General features: G+C 32.9%; 1 protein-coding gene across 1 annotated transcript; it reads left to right on the top strand.

The window, feature by feature from the left end:
* Positions 1–945: 945 nt before the first annotated feature.
* On the top strand, positions 946–23,672 carry LOC127731690 (tyrosinase-like protein 1). Its single transcript, XM_052240476.1, has 4 exons — positions 946–1,059; positions 19,695–20,165; positions 21,846–21,967; positions 22,764–23,672. Exons 2-4 carry the CDS (start codon positions 19,698–19,700, stop codon positions 23,644–23,646), a joined length of 1,473 nt encoding a protein of 490 aa, XP_052096436.1. The 5' UTR covers positions 946–1,059; positions 19,695–19,697; the 3' UTR covers positions 23,647–23,672.

Below are 23,672 nucleotides of genomic sequence, written 5' to 3'. Positions count from 1 at the left end.
TTTATTCTCGGGGGCCTCCTTGGGAGGCACAGTTTGGGGTTCATCCGTAACATATATATTTTGTGTTTGCAGGAATATATTCAATATTAAAAAGAAGAATTTCAAGTCTTAAAATTTTTCACAAATATTGTCATATATTACACAACATATTCTATAAAGTTCAAATTAATAATGTACTCAATAATCCACGATCATTGCAAAGGAAAGTGGTATTTGAAAAAGGAATTACTTAAAAGGAGATTGCAGCTGCCAATCCCTGTCATCCAACATCAGAAACCGCAAACGATGCATATTTTTTTTAAGAAAACCTCAATAGCAATCAGACGATAATAGCAAGAAATCAAAACAGATATTTGCCATTGGTATCTTTACCTGTGTTTCTTCTTATATTTGTCTAAGGTCAAAATAAACTGTAGATCTGTCACATAATTACCATTAATTTTCAGACCTACCTTAAAATATTTTTGGTCAAGAGCTGTTAAAGTTCGGGCATTTTTGGTTAAGGATCGTTGAACTTAACACTGTCACATGGAAGGATTCCGTTTGTGCCCTATGCGACACAAGGCGCTAACGGGAGTTTTAAATAATAATCGTTGAATTCTAGAATATTTCCCTATATACTTGTAGTTAATGTAAAATAAAATATTTCAAAATTATTTTACCTACCTACCTACCTACCCTATTGTTTCAGTTAGACAGGAGTGTATATTTGCCTAAAGTCTCATTGACATACCGGTAGTTGTCAAGACCTGTAATTGTTTTTAAATCATATTGAAAAATTCCTTATGTCATATGACCTTTACTCATGAAAAAATACAATAGCTTAAGCTGTATGTAAACAATAAAACAATAGCAAGATGTTTTGTCCACTGGTATACTTATCTTGTATACTGGTAACAGGTGCTCAAATTATTTAAATATGTACATAAATTGACATGTACGGAAATATGTAGTCACGGTGGAATAAGACATGAAACACATAGCTAAAAAATATAGTTAATAAAGCAAAGTTATGAATTTTGAAACGTTTGGAGAATTTTGAATAAGAAATCCTGACAAGTGAGTTTTGGTTTTTTTTATTTTTCGTTTTATCTTTGTGTTTCTTCGAGATTTCTATACAGCGGATTCGTAAGTGTTTCTAAATCAAGTTTGTCTTATAATGAAGTTTTTTGTTGTACATGTATTTTCTGGTTTAGGTTCATATAGAATTATAACCCCAAATAAGGCTACGACCACGTGATGTTGTCTTCCAAAAAGGCTCTGACCATGTCCTGTTGTCTTTCAATTTTTACAATACCATATTGTACATTGCATACAATATTAATACGAACTGTATTTACTATGATAATGTTTAGATGCATTGTATCACATTAGGTTACATACCAAGGAAGCAGAGTAAGTGGCTATGATAATGGTTATATGCATTGTATCACATAGTACACAAACCCAGGAAGCAGAGTTAGTGACTATGATGATGTTTAGATGCATTCTATCATATTAATACAATTGAGAATGGAAATGGGAAATGTGTCAAAGAGACAACAACCCGACCAAAGAACAGAAAACAGCCGAAGGCCACCAATGGGTCTTCAACACAGCGAGAAAATCCTCTATTATACATACCCAGAAAGTAGTGTTAGTGGCTATGATCGTGTTCAAATTCATTGTATCACATTAATATACATACCAAGGAAGCAGAGTAAGTGGCTATGATAATGTGTAGATGCATTGTATCACATTAGTATACATACACAGGAAGCAGAGTTAGTGGCTATGATAATATTTAGATGCATTGTTTCACATTAGATTACATACCAAGGAAGTAGTGTTAGTGGCTATGATAATGTGTAGATGCATTGTATCACATTAGTATACATACCCAGGAAGCAGAGTTAGTGGCTATGATAATGTTTTGATGCATTGTATCACATTTAATATAATACATACACAGGAAGCAGAGTTAGTGGCTATGATAATATTTAGATGCATTGTTTCACATTAAAATACATACCCAGGAAGCAGAGTTAGTGGCTATGATAATGTTTTGATACATTGTATCACATTTAATATAATACATACACAGGAAGCAGAGTTAGTGGCTATGATAATATTTAGATGCATTGTTTCACATTAAAATACATACACAGGAAGCAAAGCTAGTGGTTATAATCATGTTCAAATTCACTGCATGAAAATACGGATATTGTGTTATTTAAGTTTGCTGAAAAATAAATTTGGAAATTACTTTTAATTAAGAAATATATCTTCCTCATGCAAAGCTCTGATTCCTAGCCCGACTTTGGATATATTTTTTGTCTTATTTAGATTTATCAGCTATTCAATTTTCTGATAAATTTTGGATTTTCATATATTTTGGCCTCGATCATCACTGAAGAGATATTTATTATCGAAATGCGCACATGGAAGGGGAAAATTAGTACCGTTAATGTTATTACAATACATACTTCTGAAGCAGAGTTGGTGGTTATGGTTATGTTCAGATTTATTGTATAACATTGGAATACATAACCCAGGAAGCAGAGCGCCTGTAGTGTATTCCCTTATATTTTTACAGTTAGGGTTTTTTGCTTGTGAGAGAGCTGTCTACATATTCCATTATATTAATGTTCTATTTCTTTTATTGTTAATTTCTGTGTCATTTGGTCTCTTGTTGAGAGTTGTCTCATTGGCAATCATACCACATCTTCTCTTTATAATTAAAGTAATATGAGACCCGTGTAACTTGTGAAAGTCCGTACTATTTTCGTAATACTTTTTGGTAATCAGATATTTACAACATGACAGCCTCCTTCAACAGTGTAATGCGCAAGTGCAAATGTTGTAAAGAAAAGTTACCGATTTCAGAGTCACTAGTACTGTAAATTTAGAAATTATTGCGTGCATTTATTATTGCGAATTTTGAAGAAACGACAAAAATGCGAGATTTATTTTTCGTCGATTTTAAGATCTGCATAAAGACATGCGTACCAGATATCAAAATGCGAGTTCTTATTATTGCGATAATCACCCAGTCGCATTATTCGCAATAATAAAAACCTCGCAATAATTTCTGAATTTACAGTATATTGATTTTTCTTCTGATTGATTTTCTTACAGTTATTAAAATACTTATACAGAAGGCAGAGTTAGTAGTCGTCTGTTGTCATATCTTACCGCCGTTGTTGTTATTTTAAGAATTAGATTTTGATTGCAAATCTCTCTGCCAGTTTCTGTATAAATTTCAGAGCCACTAGTATACTGATTTTTCTTCTATTGACTTTCTTACAGTTATTAAAATACTTATACAGAAGGCAGAGTTAGTAGTCGTCTGTTGTCATAATTTTATCTTAATTACCGTTTTTTATTCTAAGAATTTGATTTGATGACAGATCTCTGCCAGTTTCTGAATAAATTTATAAGCAGCTTGTTTAATCAGAACACATCTTGCTTCATCATATATAACGTCCATATATGAGGGTCTGGAAAGGGTGCAGCACCCCATTATTTCTAATCTTTTATTTACTTTTTTGCCTATTTTTCTCATTTAAAAAAAAATCCATTTTTTCTGTACTTTTGGTCCATTATTCTCTATTTTTATAAACTGCATAGAGATCCTCATCATTAATACTACATGCCTTGAGAGACAACAATACATTTCTGTTTTATCCATGTAACTTTCTACTGAGTTCTACATACTTAAACTCGGTTTAACTTGTTATAGATGTGTTGACAAAACATAACCTTACGATAGCTACAACTGCATGGTTTTACTTCAGAAAGCGCTTTAGTTTTTATTAAATTAAAATCATACATGAATGGTATATAACAGAAATTATCCAATCATATTGGACAATACAATAGACCACACCCACCGCGAACATCCAATTCCTCCGAACATCAAATTCCTCCAAACATCCAATTAATTCCTCCGAACATCCAATTCCTCCGTGAAAATATGGGTACAAACCACGATAAATAACAACGAACAACACATGGTCCGGATAGCCTAACTTAGTACCGGCACAAAATGTGCTCATTGTTGAAGGCCGTACGGTGACCTATAGTTGTTAAATTCTGTGTCATTGTGGTCTCTTGTGGAGAGTTGTTTCATTGGCAATCATACCACATCTTCTTATTTTTTATATTCGCTTATATGTTTATGTTAATATGCCCATTAATGTCTAATTTATATAACTTGAGGGTACCGAAATTGCTCCTATTTTGACACGGGTTTTTTTCAAATACGTTTATTTATCATCCAGACAAAAGTTCCCATTCTGTGTTTATTTTGTAGATGTATTCTTATTTACTATATAGTTCCATCAATTTAATTTTGAATCCATATTGAATCATAGAAAAATGGGTTTGAACCGACCTCGAAACGATCTATGATTCTGTAGTGAGGAGTATTCAAATTCACATCCGTAAAAATCGAATAATTTATGTTTTGCTTTATTTCTCCAAATATTTAGAACGACGTGACAATTAAGAGATAACTGTATTGTATTTGAAGCTTTGCGGACGTCCATCGGTAGTTTTACTGTCGCAAATTTAGTTTACCTGGCGACGCGTAGCGGAGACAGGTAAACGGGTATTTGCGACAGTAAAACTACCGATGGACGTCCGCAAAGCTTCAAATACAATACAGTTATCTCTATTCTAATGAAAAACAAGTACATAATTCAATTTCAATCATTATCTCAGTGTAAAATTCTCATTAAAGAAAATTCCGCGAAAAGATGTTATCTTCTTTGGCCCCTAAACTAGGTGACGTCATAGGTATGCTTCCGTGGTCAAACGTAAACACCGGGCGTTTTCTGGCTTCTTGGCCGCTTCAGAATGTAATTAAATTTGATAAAAAGAAGATTTCTAGGTGCAACATGTGAGTTTTTTTGCTTATCATTGTAAAAATTGCATGTCAATACATTCCGCAATTCAAAATGTCGGCTTCCTTAGTTACAGACAAGGAGATAGAGAATTGTACGTTTACTGACATCCAATCAGAACAACTGATACAAACTAATTGCATTAGAATAGTCTATGCTTAGTATTAATTTTTCTGAAATGGATGTCTGTAACATATTTTAATTGCTCATTTTTAAGATTTGACTTTTTGTGGACGTCGCATGACGACGTTTCTGTAGATTTTACTTTTTTCTCTGGATACTTCATCTGTTGATGATATACTGTGAACATTTTGTATATATTTAAATATATTTAGCTATGTTGAAAGACGTGCATAATGTCTAATCATAAAAATACAAATTGTTTAGTCTCTTAGAAAACTTCTAAGATTTCCACTGCTATTTTTGCTAATTGGGAGCAATATGGGCACTCAGCAATTTGGTTACTGTGACGTTACATAAATTAGTGTTCTTATGTACATCATCGCATCATGTTGTATTGATTTTAAATAATACATCAATATTACATGAACATGTATACTAGTAATTGACTGAATTCTGTTCGCGATAGGTTTCTTTTTTAATTTATATAAAAATAATCAATGAGAATTGTATACTAGTAATATAACTTTACAACAATTCACATATAAGTACACTTTTCAACATCCATCCCTTTCCAAAAAAAAAAAACAAATAAAAACAAATAAGGCCTGTTTCATCTTGAATCCAAATAAATGATCTGATTTTTCATTTTTATTAAACTGTATGTGAGGGTCCAGTGGTGGGTTTCGTTTCTGTATTCTTTGTTTTATGCCATTTTTTTGTATTCTTTTTTGTTTGTTAATTTGTTTGACCATTTTCCTCAATTATTTGTTTCCCCCCCAGTATCCTCTATTATTTGTTTTCCCCCCAATATCCTCTATTATTTGTTTTCCCCCCAGTATCCTCTATTATTTGTTTCCCCCCAGTATCCTCTATTTATATTTTAGCACCCTTTTATTCTTCGTTCTTTACTTTTAATCGTTTACAGTATCTCGTATCTTTATGGGTTTATCCCTTAGTCTCAAGTCTGTAAACCCCATTCAGACCTTCGTCTTTACTTTTAATCGTTTACAGTATCTCGTATCTTTATGGGTTTATCCCTTAGTCTCTAGTCTGTAAACCCCATTCAGACCTTCGTCTTTTTGGAAATGTGTTAAATCTGTAGATATGAAAACAAATTGAGAACATTCAGATACTTCAAGGAATATAACAAATTGGAAAATTATATTTTACTTAAAAAAAATGATTTAAAAGAAATTACATTTAAAAATATAAGTAATGGGGAACTGTAGGTATTGAAGAGGGTAGTTTTACCAGACCCCACAATCGTGAGCTGACTGAATTTGTCCTACGTCCAAACAGAATTAATAAAAGGAATTTTAGTTAACTATCATCTGGATTTCAACTGACGGATGTAACGATTTCAACTGACGGATGTAACGATTTCAACTGACGAATGTAACCGACTACAGGTAACGTACGACCTTCAACAATGATCAAAACCCATACCGTATAGTAAGCTATACGAAAGGCCAAAATATCACAAAACCCATACCGTATAGTAAGCTAGGAAAATCCAGATATGACAAAATTTAAAAGATATTATACAAAAGAAAACGATCTGATTTATGGACAAACAATAAATGAAAAACAAAAAGTATAGACAGCGACTGTCGAGTACAACTGAAATATTATAGGTTTCCGACTAAGAACATGCACATACAGAATGTGGCGGGGTTAAACATGTTTGCGAGAGCTCAATCCTCCCTTAAATTAGGACAGAAGTGTAACAGCACACAATAACAACAAACTATAAAAATCACGTGATAAAGGTTTGACTCATCACATCAACACGTAAGCACAAAAAACAACTAAGAAGGTACGGCGACCTATTGTTATTGACTTCTACGTCTTTTGGTCTGTGGTTGAGAGTTGCCTCATGGACAATCATACCACATCTTCCTATCTTTTTATTGTCAAACAGACTTAAGACACAAAGTACAGGTCTTAGAGTAGTTTCGCAGTTACTGAAAGCTAGATCAATTTGAAAGTCAACTGTTCCTAGACTAAATTCAATCAGTATACATCCAAAGGAATTAGTGTAAAAACGCCATAAACAGTTCGAGAAAAACTTGACCTGGTGCAATGCTAAAATATAAATATCTACGGGATGAAGGCCCGTTAGTGTTCATAACTATAGAGGAATAAATAGTTCACCATGTTTTAATTTATTAATAACACAATCAATGTTAGAACCGGTAAATACAATATTCAAAGATATTATCACAGTGTTAAATTGATCACCTTGTAGAACATTTTTTCAAGGTATCGATAAGTTTACATGGGTCGTTTCTAAATTTGATAGGCTCTATAAACAACATCACCGTAACAAATTACGATGCGACACGCCAGACACCTAACCCTCCCCTAACCTGGGACAGTGATGTACCAGCACAACATATGAACAAATTATAAAAATCATTTTAAAAGGGCTTAACTCGTCAGACCGACGAAAAGTAGAAAACAAGTAACATAACACAGGGTATTTATACATCCCCACAACAACAAAAAACACTAAGTTCAGATCCGAGAGTGCTCGCAGTTACTGACAGCTAGTTCAAAGCCACTAACAAATAATAAACAAAATCATGTTTCTAAAGACTCGGTGCTGCCTTATTTTAGTGCTGTCCTAACACTTCAAGTTTATAAAATTATCCATTGACAGCGCGTGCAAAAATGCCTTTTAAAATTAATAGTGTACTGAAGATTACTGTTCTTATTCTATTTGATTATAAGATTACGAAGCAATCATACTGCCTGTCGGTGGATGAACCCACTCATTCCGATGTATTAAGGAGAACATTCAATGTATGATATACCAATCATATACTGACTGTCTGTGGATGAACCCAGCCATTCTGGTTATTAAGGTGAACATCCAATAAACGATATCTCAATCATACTGCTTGTCGGTGGATGAACCAACTCATTCCGGTGTATTAAGGTGAACATTCAATGAACGATATATCAATCATACTGACTCGGTGGATGAACCCACTCATTCTGGTTATTAAGGTGAACATTCAATAAACGATATATCAATCATACTGACTCGGTGGATGAACCCACTCATTCTGGTTATTAAGGTGAACATTCAATAAACGATATATCAATCATACTGACTCGGTGGATGAACCCACTCATTCTGGTTATTAAGGTGAACATCCAATAAACGATATATCAATCATACTGACTCGGTGGATGAACCCACTCATTCCGGTGTATCAAGGTGAACATCCAATAAACGATATATCAATCATACTGCTTGTCGTTGGATGAACCCACTCATTCCGGTGTATTATGGTGAACATTCAATGTACGATATATCAATTATTTTCACTCGTTCTGTTGTATTAAGGTGAACATCCAATGTACAATATATCAATCATACTGATTGTCGGTGGATGAACCCAGTCATTCTGGTGTATTAAGGTGAACATTCAATTCTATTAAATATCACTTTCTCTCTCACCTAATACATATGCATTGATCAGTATACTGTAGCATTTCTTTAAATAATAAAGCCACACGGCCATGTGTTACACTTCAATTACAAAGAAAAAAATTAAACGATCATTTATTTTTTAAAGTTGTGTATTTCTGAGGGTCTGGAGGTTAAGTCTGTATTTCTATATCAAATAATGGTTTGGACTTTTTCTCTATTCCTTATTTATTTTGCCCATTAATGACTCAATTCTTTATATTTTAATTCCTCATTATTCTCAATTCTCTACAGTTTATTACCTTACTCTTTATTTTTGTTGTCCATTTTCTCTATACTTTTTTACTATAATCCCTTATTATGTAAACTCCATGCATACCCCCATTTATGAGGATTGTTTCTAGTGTAATGGACGTGACTGATCCTTCAGGTTTGTTTGAATATCTTTGTTTAATTTATTTCGAATTTGTTTAATTTTTGTTTTCAAAATGACCAGAAGAAACCTCATAGTGATACTCTTGAAGATGTAAGTGTCAATGTGCAAGATTATTTTATTCAGTTTGATGCAGTTATTCTGTGAAATTAATGGAACTCATCTGTATACTGTATAATTAATACTATATATATATATATATGTATATGCTCGGAAACGGGCCCTTTAATTGGATTCAATAAATATTCTTATTCATCTGAAAGTCCTTGTCCACTAGTCATAAGCTTTGTCCACTAGTCATAATTTGTGTCCACTAGTCAAAAGTTTTGTCCACTAGTCATAACTTTTGTCCACTACATTCATAAGTTTTGTCCACTAGTCATATATTTAAGAGGAGAAGCACGCACTGTTTTAAGCCCTCTTATTATTACTCAGTTACAAAGTTTTTTTTCTTCAAAAATGTCTTACTATCACGTTTAAATCTAGACCGAATTCTTCTGTCTCTATAAAGTATATATTTCCTGTTCATTTGCTTTTTACTATTTTTGCTCTTTTCAAATTTTGTTTTCTATATTGCAAAAAAAAAAAGAAAAAAAATAGTAAAAAATTAGCAAATGAAGATCAGGAAATATATATACTATATAGAGACAAAAATATTCGGTCTAGTTTAAATCATCAGAAGAGCAATGCTTTCTTATATATATATATATGAGCTGATTGGTTGTAAACTTGTGCCGTATGAATTTAAAATTGATTTTAGACATCAACTTTTAACGTTTGTGTCATAGTTCATATCCTGAACCGTTTCATGAATTACAATATCATTTTATCGATGTTTTGTATGACAAGCCGTTTTACTTTTTATTCTAACTTCAAGATATCCAATAAACTTTATCAGATATCTCATATTATTTTCTTCATAAGATATCTTATAAATAATATGAGATATCTTATAAACTATATGAGATATCTTATAAACTATAAAAGATATCTTATAAAATATATGAGATATCTTATAAAGTATATAAAATATCTTATATAATATATATATAAACTTTATAAGATATATTATATACTGTATGAGATATCTTATAAATTATATAAGATTTCTTATACATTATATGAAATATCTTATATAGTATATGAGATATCTTATATAAATTATAAGATATATCATACAATTTTCTTTATATTAAAGATATCTTATAAACTTTATAAGATATCTTTTAAACTTTAGAAGATATCTTATGAAGTATAAAATATATCTTATAAAGTTTAGTATGTATCTTATAAAAACTACATTATATAAGATATCTTATATATTTTATGAGATATCTTATATATTATGTGAGATATCCTGAAGTTAGAATAAATAGCCAAACGGCTTGCCATAGTTTTGATTGGTTAATTAGAACAGAAATGGGTAGGTTTGTCCATTCCATGCATCCAGATACTGTAGGTGATGGTATATAATTATATCTATGAGGGGAGGGACAGAGGTGAGGGAACATGGTAATAAGGGTGTGGGAACCGGGGGAGGGAGAAAAAATAGAGATATTCTGGGAAAACAATTTTGAACGATTTTCGTCTGGGAGTAAGGGGGGAGTAGGAGTAGTGAGGAAAGATTTGGAAGTAGAGGTGATGGGAAATGGAGGTTGAGGGGGTAGCGAAGTGGGAATCATGGACTTCCTGTCCACCCCTCATCTATTAGGCTGAAAAGTTGAAGTCTCAATTTAATAAGTCTGATGGCGATGTTGAAAATCGGAGCAAGGATGTTGGAGAGAATTGTTACCTTTATAAAAAAAAAAAAAAATAGGTAGTTGTTTGATGAAATTGATAAAGCTATTAAAAGTCGTAGATGCATGTGATGTTCAGTAATGATCATCAGTTTATATGACATTGACATTTTTCTCAAGAATACAAAGTTACGGATGAGCTTGCAAAACCGGAAGCATATTTTTCATTCACTAAACAGGTTAAGGAAGATATAAATCAACTATATCAAGGTACATTTTGTAACAAAATTATGCCATTTCCGGTTTTTATTAAATCTCTTCAATTGTACAGGCTAACAATTTCTTTGGTTTAGATATTTTATAAAAGGAAAGGCTGCTTAGACATGATTTACAAAGAAGTAAAATGGTCCATATAAATATGTTTTTCCGTTTCCGTTTCCGTTCCGTATTCCGTTTCCGCCGTTTAGCAACCACATAGCACGCAGTACAGCTCTGGAATATCATTACAAGTAACCTGCTTACCCAGCAAACACACAACATTTTAAAAACATTTTTGAAATGTCATATGGACGTCTATCACAAAATATTTCAATAAGATATCATTTAAACATAAAAAAAATGTTTATTTTATTGTTTTTGAAATGTTTTATTTCTAACATTTAAGTAAAATGTTTTTACAACATTAACAAAATATTATTTGCTAATATCTTTGATTCATGTTCTCAAACATTGTTCTAAAATATCCCGTAGATATTTTATAATATAAAAAAATAATATTTTCTTCAATTGGTATTTTATATTTTAGCAACATTTAAAGTAAATATTTTCCAAATATCCAAAAAACATTCTGCAAAAAAATGTTTTACAGAAAATATAGTTTTGCTATTTGCATAAAATGTTTTATAACGTAAAATTAAAATGTTTTACACAAAACATCTGAAAAATATCAGCTAAATGTTTTCTATAAAATATTCTGACATACACATTATTTAATAGTCTTACTGATATTTTATTCAACATTTTACGGATATAAAAATAATATTTTATTTAAACTTTATTCAAAACCCCACAAACAACGTTTTGTGGAATAAGCTCGTTTTTTTTCAGGATAAGATATAGTACTACATTTCATCAATATCATGACAAGCAAGATACTATGGTTGAAATCCTTAAATGATATCTTGAAGATCCTTGAAGTCAGATTTTATTCCTTATATTAAAATTCAAAAGAGTCAACATTAAATTAAGCAATAATGTATTAATAAACAATCACCTTTCTTTAATGTTTATTCATTTCGTTCGTGTATATTTTAGAAATTAAGAAATGAAAACTGTAACTGTACTAAGTTCAATTTTCGTATCGTTTATATGCCTTACGGAAAACCGACCTTTTCCGGAATCGACTTTTGTTTTATCACCGGAAATGATTTTGAAATTTGAATTTTGAAACGAAGACAGGATATCAACAAATAGAGCCAAGAAAATTGTTTGTTACGCGATATATACTCACTCGGTAAGAATGATTAATCTGTTAAGATGAAACTTGTGCATTCATTGTGTGTGTTCAATCATAATTGGAACCAAATTACATCTGTTTCTGGAGGTGCGGATCAAGGTTTTGAAAAAAGGGGGGCCCCTGCCCAAGGCAAGCAAACGTTTGGAGTGATACTTGTAAATAGTCTATACATTTATCTTATAAGTAGCTCCATAAGGGGGTCGGGGCCCCTAAATCCGCCACTGTTCAAGCATCTACATACACCAAATATGAATTTGTTCATTGATATAAAAAAATTATAAGGATATGTGGCTTGTGTGTTTGATTGCCAATACACCTTATCACTATTTGTCTGCCATTACTGGCCATGGACATCACAAAAGTTCCCGTAAAATGTTGACGTCATATTAGAAAATATTTGGCACCACAATTGAAAGTAATACACCTTATCGCTATTTGTCCGCCATTATTGGACATCACACAACTGTCACAAGTTCCCTTAAAATTTTGACGTCATCATAAAAAATATCTGATGCCACAATGGAAAAGTGATTGTTTTTTTATGTTAAAAGTTCAAGCAGGATAGATTCTCGGGTCAAGCGGGAATAGCGATAAGGTGTATTATTGTATGACGTATGCTGACGTAAAAAGTTCAAGCGGGACAGATTTCCAAATACTGTAATAGCGATAAGGTGTATGAGACAGCTATCCACCAGAATTTAAATGACTTGGATAAAAGAAATTATAGGTCACTGTACGGCTTTCAAAACTGAGAAAACCAATGCCATATAGTCCACTTTGAAGCCTTGACAAACAATTGTTAAATTTTTCTCAACACAATTGAAACAAAACAACTAACTGCCTACATTAAATACACATTATGAAAAAGAAATTTGACAGACAGACTTAAACCAACAACAACTATTGCAATAAGCATGACTCAATACCTTGTTTCCGAGGCACACAAACAAGTTACAATAACACTAATATAAGCACCATTTGAATATGGAGATTTTTTTTTTCTAGTAAAATCAGTGTATGTATGTATTTGCAAAACAGTAAATTAAATTTCCCTTAACAGCTTAATGAACATTACAAAGACTATGTAAGACTTCAGTACAAGCAAGATAATATAAACTGTTGCTCAAAATTATATTTATTGCTTCATACACACAATGTACATACTATGTATCTTTTATTTTTTTAACAGGAGCTAAAAGAAAAGCCACAAAGGACAAGTTCAATATGCAGGTTTACAATTTGGAAGTGGCGCAGGTTCTTTGGAATGTCTACAACCTTTCAGGAGATTTTTTTTTTGAAGTAAGATTTTCATACAGAATTACTGTTATTCCATATTTAATTCAAATATTTAGCATAAACAATGCATTACATTCAAGATTAAGGGCATACAATACAGAAAAGATATCTGGATATTTGAATAAATTATTTTTTTTGTGACAAAATAGAAACAAGTTATTTGTTTAAATCAATCTTTTAGTCCAACAGTGTGCTTTCATAAACAACATATTTGCTTTCCTTTGAAGTATTTCAAATACATATAAACAACTCATTTAATGACATCTGTGTGTTTCTCGGAAGTTAAGTTAAATTTGCCATCATTGCGAAAACAATGCGTAACACTTCGATAAGTTGTTATGTGCCTATAGTATACTTCTAGGACTGTATCATATGCCCTTACATGTAGATTCAAATGACAAGTTATAAACTATGTCACTCTACAGAGTTTAACACTTAAAATAAGATGTTTAATGACATTATGTAGCACGGCTTTTAAAGGCCCCTACATGATACAATGCATTTAATGAAAACTAAAAAAAAACAAGAAAATCAACAGCCTGATTTATACAAAACAATAAAAGAAAAAAAATATGATAGACAACAATCAACAAGTATAATGAAATAAGACTCTTGACTGGACACATATCTAGTCTAAAGTTTTTTATGAGGTTTTTTTGTTGAGCCGGCGACTTTTGTCGCAGAAAGCTCGACATAGGGATAGTTATCCGGCGGCGGCGACGTTAGCTAACTTCTTAAAAGCTTTATATTTTAGAAGGTGGAAGACCTGGATGCTTCATACTTTGTATATAGATGCCTTATGTTAAGAAGTTTCCATCTGTCACATGTCCATTGTCCTTGACCTCATTTTCATGGTTCAGTGACTACTTGAAAAAAAAGTTAACATTTTTTGTAATGTTAATTTCTATCTTATTATGAGTAATAGGATAACTATATTTGGTATGTGCATACCTTGCAAGGTCCTCATGCCCGTCAGACAGTTTTCACTTGACCTCGACCTTGTTTCATGGATCAGTGAACAAGGTTAAGTTTTGGTGGTCAAGTCCATATCTCAGATACTAAAAGCAATAGGTCTAGCATATTCTGTGTATGGAAGGACTGTAAGGTGTACATGTCCAACTGGCAGGTGTCATCTGACCTTGACCTCATTTTCATGGTTCAGTGGTTATAGTTAAGTTTTTGTGTTTTGGTCTGTTTTTCTTATACTGTATGCAATAGGTCTACTATATTTAGTGTATGGAATGATTGTAAGGTGTACATGTCTAGCTGGCAGGTGTCTTCTGACCTTGACCTCATTTTCATGGTTCAGTGGTCAAAGTTAAGTTTTTGAGTTTTGGTCTTTTTTTCTAATACTATATGCAATAGGTCATCTATATTTGGTGTATGGAAATATTTTATGATGTACATGTCAGTCTTGCATGTTTTATTTGACCTTGACCTCATTTTCACGGTTCATTGCTCAGTGTAAAGTTTTTGTGTTTTGGTCTGTTTTTCTAATACTATAAGCAATAGGTCAACTATATTTGTTGTATGGAAGGATTGCAAGCTGTACATGTCTGCCTGGCATGGTTCATCTGACCTTGACCTCATTTTCATGGTTCATTGGTCAATGTTTAGTTTTCTTGATTTAGTCTGTATCTTAGAAACTATAGACAATAGGTCAACTATATTTAGTGTATTGAATGATTGTAAGGTGTACATGTATTTCTTGTTTGGTTTATATGACCTTGACCTCATTTTCTTGGATCATGTTAAGTGTATGTGATAGTTGTAGTAAAGCTTTATATTTAAGACTATCAACATAATATCAATGATTAGTAAAGAAGGCGAGACATTTCAGCGTGTGCACTCTTGTTTAAATAACTAAATGAAGTTCAGCGTGGCATATTGCTCTCTCTTAACACGGTCAGCCATTTATTTTCCCCTTCCGACAGACTATCATCGTTATTTGTTTCAAAACTTTAAAGGGGAGGGGATGTATATCCTTCAGGCAACGTGAATCGTTCTATGATAAAGGAATGTGTAAGAAGTTTATATATGAATGTAAGATTAATTTTTTTTTCAGAAGCATGGCACAGCAAGAAAAAGATATAAGACACTACAAGACATTCCAAGTGATTTTGAATAACACAATTGATTGACTTTTCAATGTATTCTTAAATAAATCAAATACATGTAGTTGATGTAAAATGGTGTTTTGTTCTCATCTCTTCAGCCAATTATCAATGATTATTGACTTAAGATGTAACCCTATTAGAAGTGTAGCGTTTTAGTTTAGAAAGAGAAGTTGTATTGAAAAATCTGAATTTGGGACACAAGTTTTAGTCAATGTAACTTGAACTTAAAAATGTGTATAATGTTTGCATAATGTCCAATGGCATATATGTCATGCATGTTCAGGTTGACATATGCATGATGTGTATAAGATAGGTAATAAAAGTTGAGAGTGAAAAACTAAACATTATACCATTGTGGTTGGAATGTGGGCATTCTTGCACTGTCAATTGTCTGTCCACCTATATTTGTCGGATTTTGTCCAACAAATATTTTCATCACTGTTTTTCCCAAAACTGCTGATAAAGATGAGTTCATATTTAATGAGCTGCTTGATAGTGATGAACTGTGATGTGTGAACATTTTTGTATCTAGCACCCGTTTCCTGTTCGCTTATACATTGTATTTCAAAATGTTGAATGTTCTCAAATTTTTCATTACTTTAATTAGTAATGTTGATGAACAGAATGACTTCATATTTGGTAAGTGGCTTGACCATGATGAGTTGTGTCTGCCATTTTGGATGTGTCAAAATTTGTAGATACTTCTTGTTTTTAGAGACTTTGAATTGTGAATTTCATATGCTTAGCAAAACAACTGATTTATTCTTGTTTGTATATAGAATTAATCACTGTGTATAAATAAATTTAACTAATGATTTGTTATTTAAAAAAGCAGGAAACTCAATCAAAAGGAGAGAAAATTTTATATTGATATAATCTAGATATCAACCAAAAACATCTCCTTAAAACATTTTGAAAACATTTTTTAGGCACAGTCTCACTTGCAAGAAAACATCCAAAAAACATTTTTATAACATTATTTGATGTTCATGATGTTTTTCAAACGTTCAGAAAATATTTGTAGAAAATATTTTTTAAAAGATTATCAAAATGTTTTATACGCCATTGTTTTTCACATTATCATGATATTTCTTTACAACATTTTAATTATATTATGCAAATATTTTAGAAAATATATTAGAAAACGTTTTAGCGATATATATTCTACCATACATTTAATGTTTTTCTCACGTTTTTTTGTGATATTTTCATGACATTAGACACAACATTTTAAAAACATTTTAAAGATGTTTTTGTGTTTGCTGGGTAATAATGTGCTAAATCTCATTTGACATTTATCATACTTTCATGATTGAGTGATTGAAACATAGTAGGGACCACCCCGCTCTTAATGTGTACATAGACTTCTCTTTAGTATTGTAGTAAAAGTGGGACAGTGCATATATATGTTATGAAGTGTTGTGTAACCATATACAACACTACAGTTCTCCAGACAGTGGAGGAAAGATACAGAACAACAACAACATCCCGTCAGTTGATCATTTAGAATCCGAAAACAAAGTGCTAAGACTAGATTTGCCATCCACAAATTTCATGAAATAACACATAATTCAGTTCTTTTGTGAATAATAAATATTTCAGTTCTTTTGAGAATATTAAATATTTCAGAAGGGTTTATTTTTTATTATTAAAACTCTTAAAATGAAAGCATTAAAATTCAGTAATTATTATAAATAAAACTTCTCTGTTGTTCACTACTTTCAACGGCTATGCACATTTTCATTCTATAAAATAATTTCAGGCATTTTGTAAAATGCCTTTCAACTTATATATTGTTTGGTTAAACTATTAGGTCTTTATATATATATCAACTTCATTAACATTTGTTAATAAGTAGTTAGAATTGTAATGGACGTGAACTGGATATAGTCTCTTTTTTATATTCGGTTCATTGTTTTCTTAATAAAATGTTCATTTTATGTCTAATTTTATTTAAACATATTAGAATGTAAAGAAGCTCCGTTGATTTAACTTTTAACGTATTTGACTCTTACACCACTTTAATGTTACTGCGCATGCTCTCTACATGTATGAGTCCACTGATATGCTGACACTCTCATGCATAATATATTCAGTTTCAATAAAAAAAAAAAACTTCTTGTACACAAGCACATGTCTTTAAATAAAAAAAACTTCCTGTTATATTAAGGTATATAGGAATATTTTTTCAGAGACAAGTGCATGTGTTCTTGTAGAAATACTATAGTGTTCACTCGAGTTGCTAAATTATAAAACACAACGCGAATTACTGAATTCCTACATTGTTTAACGCTTCTTTTGATAATACTCTTGTTCGTGATGTCATTTGATTATGTTTGGCTTGTTACTTGATTATTCGATATATAATAATGGTTCATTTATAATTGATTTACCTCTCTCCCGATTACCGACGAAGGTAAACAAAGTTACGTCATGTAGATGTCGAACACTTATCCCCCCCCCCTTTTTTCCTCACCGACCTGTTACACTAGTAAATAATATTTAAGTGAAGTTGCCCATACATTACTTCAATTGAATACAAATTTTTCCTCGTGTCATAAATATTGGCATGTTGGTTAAGGGACATATAATTTTTGGTCTTAACGAATATTTACCTTTAAAATAATAATACATTTCTCAATAAATAAAAGATTTTTTTGTGCGCATGACATGGATAATTGAAAGCGATTTGTGTAAGTATTGGTTCAACTTTTAATATGTCTATTGAAAGGATTTAATTATAAGAATTATGATAAGTTTACCGTTGTTCCTGAACACTATTCCAATACAATTTGATGACAAACCAGAGTTCAGTTTTAGGTAGGTGCTAGAAACGTTTGTGCATGTGTGTGCGTGTGTGTTTTGGGGGGTTGAGGACCACGAAACCTTAACAATGCAGTTATGAAATATTCTTGAAAAGCGATAAAACCCAAGAGACATTGGTGGCAGAGTGGTCTAAATAGTTCATCTACAGTTATCACTAGCCCGTCAATTCTGAGGTTTTGAGTTCGAACCATGCTAGTAGCGAGTTGTGCTCGACTCCAAACTTAATTCACAAGGACTGTCAGTATTCCGGCTGAAGGTAGATGATTTTCTCCGGGTACTGCTGTTTTAACCACCAATAAAAACTGGCCGCATTGATTTAGCAAAATTCCATGAAAGTGGCGTTAAATACCCCCAAAAATAAAGACCTCAGATCTCAGACAGTGGGCTAAAATAAACGAATCAGCGTTATGAACAATCTCTTTATACATTTTGATAGATTTAAAAAAAAAAAAACAATCTAGTAGTGAGAATGTGGCATTCCTTCATCCCTGCCTTTCCGTCTCCTCATTCCTTCATCCCTGCCTTTCCGTCTCCTCATTCCTTTATCCCTGATTTTCAGTCTCCTCATTCATTCATCCATGCCTTTCCGTCTCCTCATTCCTTCTTCCATGCTTTTCCGTCTCCTCATTCCTTCATCCCCACCTTTCCGTCTCCTCATTCCTTTGTCCCCGCCTTTCCGTCCCCTATTTTCCTTCATCCCCACCTTTCCATCTCCTCATTCCGTCTCTTCATTCCTTCATCCCTGCCTTTCCGCCTCCTCATTCATTCATCCCTGCCTTTCCGTCTTCTCATTCCTTTATCCCTGATTTTCAGTCTCCTCATTCCTTCATCCCTGCCTTTCCGCCTCCTCATTCCTTCATCCCTGCCTTTCCGTCTCCTCATTCCTTTATCCCTGATTTTCAGTCTCCTCATTCCTTCATCCCTGCCTTTCCGTCTCCTCATTCCTTCTTCCATGCTTTTCCGTCTCCTCATTCCTTCATCCCCACCTTTCCGTCTCCTCATTCCTTCGTCCCCGCCTTTCCGTCCCCTCATTCCTTCATCCCCACCTTTCCGTCTCCTCATTCCGTCTCTTCATTCCTTCATCCCTGCCTTTCCGCCTCCTCATTCCTTCATCCCTGCCTTTCCGCCTCCTCATTCCTTCATCCCTGCCTTTCCGCCTCCTCATTCCTTCATCCCTGCCTTTCCGTCTCCTCATTCCTTTATCCCTGCCTTTCCGCCTCCTCATTCCTTCATCCCTGCCTTTCTGTCTCCTCTAAAAAATTAAACCCCTTGGAACTTAAATGTATGGTGCCTAACTTACTACATCACTTTTATACTTTTAGACGATGTGGACCCTATTTCTACGTTGGACCCTCTTAATGAATTTGGTATGGATATCCAAAAATGAAAAATTATTGTTTATGAAAACGGATAATGACTTGCTAAAAAGAAATAATTCTGTGGAGAGTAATGGCGACTTGCCACAGATACGTAACTACGCTGACTGTATTATTTACGATTTAGTAGAAGCAGAAATGAGAAATTTGTCTTTAACTGAAATCCGTCAGAACTGTAACGATTTATTTATACAACAGACACAAATATGGAAAACTAATATGGAGGACAACAACGTAGCCAACTATGTCGGCCATTTATTAAGAGGAGTGCATTCTGGGATAGCTGATTACCAGAAGCGGAAGAAGAGGAGTATATTTGGCATTGGAGTTTTGACCCGGAAGGAAATAAGAGAGCCCCCATATGAAGATAACTGGGGTCGGTATGTCAAAGCCGTTAGACGTCTGAAACAGAGCTATGTAAGTTTTGCAGTTACATAAAGATTCTTTCTTCGGTGCAGCGCTTCGGACGCATGAAATTATTAAACATGTTGTTTTCAATTTTTTTATTCCTTATTATAGGACAGTTAACAAATATTGCCTGGAACTGCATGCGAGAATTTGTTTAAGCCATGCATGTCTGATTCTTCTATGTTTTGCTTTATGTTATTTTCAAAACCTACCAACCAGTCACAAAGAAGAAGACAAACAAAATAAAGACACACGTCAACTTAATCTGCCATATAATTTGATTCCATTTTTCTGAAACATGTATACAAAAAAAATGTAGAAAACTACACATTATCATTAAGCATTTTTCTAAACCTAATAATCTGATTTAGAACAAACTGATTTATAAGTTCAAATGTCCCCTTAAAAATATTAATTTCTACTGATTTTTTAATCTGTTTTTGGTCTTTCTTTTTTCATCTAAAACTTCATTGAAAAAACACACAGCAAACAGACATAGAATAACAAAAAAAACTTTGGTCAAATTTGAAAGTTTTACCATGCTTAATGAGCACATTATGAGATATCATGTGTGTGAATTCTAATAAAAATAAAACTTTATATTAAATGCCTCTTTAAGATTTTTGCATTTAATTCCTATAAAGGAAGGGTATTATATAATCTATACTAATCGTCAAACAATAACAATTTAGACGCGACAATAAAACAATAAATAGTTTAATAATAACTTTATCAATAAATGTATTAAACCAAATTGAAAGATCAAAAAGACAATTATAAAACAAATACGTTTATTGCCATTATATCAATAAAAAGCTGAAAACACTTTTTATTAGATTAAATTTCTGCATGTATAAACATATAACTCAATAATGAATCTTTCTTCGATAAAAGAGGTAAACATAATTTCACCTGAATTAATTTCAGACCAGCGGAATTTTAAAAAAAAGTATGTTATTGTCAATTACCCCAAAAGTATGGCAGCTTCAAGTGTGAACTCTGAAGTTGTAAGGAAATAATTAAGTATCAATGCAAAAGCATACACCAACAGATAATAAGGTTGGCAGTATATTTACTGCAGTGTAAAATGCAAATGAGTCTGATCTGTCCTATACTATTCCCTTGTGTCTTATCGCATTGTGGTGTTGACGTATGTCTTACCGCAGTGTAATATTGACACGTGTCTTACCAGCAGTTGACACGAGTCTTACCAGCAGTGTAATGTTGACATGTTTTAATGCAGTGTATTTCTGATATTTGTCTTACCGGCAGTATATTGTTGACATGTGTCTAATTAGTGTATTGTTGACATGTGTCTTACAAGCAGTGTGCTTTGACACGTATCTCATCGCACTGTAATGTCGATATGTGTCTTACAAGCACTATAATGTTGATATGTGTTTTACCATCACTGTAATGCTGATATTCGTCTGACCTGTAGTGCAATGCTGACATGTGTCTTACCTGCAGTGTTATGTTGGCACTTGTCTTTTTATAGAAAAAACATAATTTTGTCTAGCTCGCTGATTTTTAAAACACTGATCATTATGTCGTGTATAAACTGCTGTAACATTCTCTTTTTTTAATTTGTCGGTATTATGTCCTATTTATAAAACACTAAAGAAAAGTATATCCAGTTGTATTTAGAAATTTTTTTATTAAATCTGATTGTCTTCATCCACTTTATAGGATATTAGACCAGACATGAACACATATGACGTCGTAGCCAATCTACACACTGCAGATAAGGTCATTCCTACAGCTCATGACGGACCGGGTTTCTTTGCATGGCATCGAGAATATTTACGAATGTAAGTATAATGGTGTAGTAAGTCTACACACTGCAGATTATGTCATTCCCACAGCGCATGAGGGACCAGGTATCTTTGTATGGCACCGAGAATATTTACGAATATAAGCATAATAGTTTCTCTCAATAAGAAAATTTGGAAAGTTTAAATTAAGAAGGTAAGCCAAATCAACGTAAAAATATGTAAATTATATTTGTGTGACTTGGTGTATATGGAATCTATAAACACGTATTATATGCAATATTTGAGTAGAAGAAGGCATGCTTTCATATTTAACGGATGCAGATGTTTTAATTTGCCATCTGTACATTCGACGATTGCCTCTAGTTGAGCGGAATCTGCTCACTCTTTCGGATTATCTGAGACCGTTCCCGGTTTGTTTGTGGGGTTCATGTTGCTCATTCTTAAGTTTTCTGTATAATATTCTGTATATTGTAACAGCAGTTTGTCTTTGTCATTTTGCCTTTGGCTATTGTATTGTCGCTTTTTCTTTTGAATTAGGATTTTTTTATTATTTTCCCATATATATCTTCCACCTCTTTTCTAACTATTGTTTGAATTACATCTTTTGTCCTGCTTCTGATCAGGAAAATAAAGAGGTGTACTCGGAACATGGTAACTTGCAAAATCCGTATTCGTGTCTCAAAACTTTCGAAGCAACGTCGGCTGCTCACCGAACTTAGCCGAATTAGCTAGCTTCGATCATTTATGGAAAGTTGGTCGTCAATGTTTGAATTCATTCACAAACTTAAGTTTTAACCCGTGATTACTAAATAATTCGAAAAATATATTTCAGAATGGAGACTGCTTTAGGTTGTCCTATCCCATATTGGGATACTACACCAGACCATGCAATGAACGATCCCACGGAATCTGTCGTCTGGTCAGACAAGTACTTTGGCAATGGTTACGGCATAGTTCAAAATGGAATTATGAAAAACCTGCCCACTTTACTTCCGATCATTCGGAACATAAACAATGCCGCATGGCTTGTATCCAAAGATGACATCAAAATGGCGTTAGAAAAGCCAACACTATACGAATTCACCGAATCTTCCCCGTGTACTAAAGAAGACAGGACACAATATAGTTGGGAATGTTTTCATAAAGGGATTCATGATTGGATAAGTGGTACGATTGGACCTTCAAATACAACTACTTTTGATCCTATTTTCTTCCCAATTCACGCGTTTATCGATAAAATATTTGAAATTTATAGGCAAAAATTAATTTCAAAAGGCATCGACCCAGCAGAAAATTATCCAACAAAATCAATTAAAAACCATGGTCCGGACCACAAAATGATATGGGTCCCAATTTTCCCGGATGTAGAACATTTGACAAATCGCCAGGGATATGGCCACGAGCTAGCAGCATTGACAAAGTATAGTTATGGACCTGTTTGTCCTGATTGTATGAACAGTGAGGATTTATACTGCGACGCCAGTAGACAACTATGTGTTTCAAAAGAACGGGAAGAGAAAGATAAATATGTAATGACTACAACAGCTACTTTGACACCGACTGGTATCGCCTTCACTGATATACTGGAACCAGATAATCATATCAGAGTTAAGCGTCTGATAGAAAGAACAGGACGATTCCCGTTTGGTAAAAAGTTCAATGTGGGATCACGTGATATACGCACTCGTAACGACGAAGCATCATCTGTTCTTTGACGAACCGGGAAATAAATTAGTTGGAA

Source organism: Mytilus californianus, unplaced genomic scaffold, assembly GCF_021869535.1.
Source record: "Mytilus californianus isolate M0D057914Y unplaced genomic scaffold, xbMytCali1.0.p SCAF_20, whole genome shotgun sequence".
NCBI classification, from domain to species: domain Eukaryota; kingdom Metazoa; phylum Mollusca; class Bivalvia; order Mytilida; family Mytilidae; genus Mytilus; species Mytilus californianus.
Note: the sequence above shows the minus strand (reverse complement) of the source record. Positions and strands in the feature narration are given on the sequence as shown.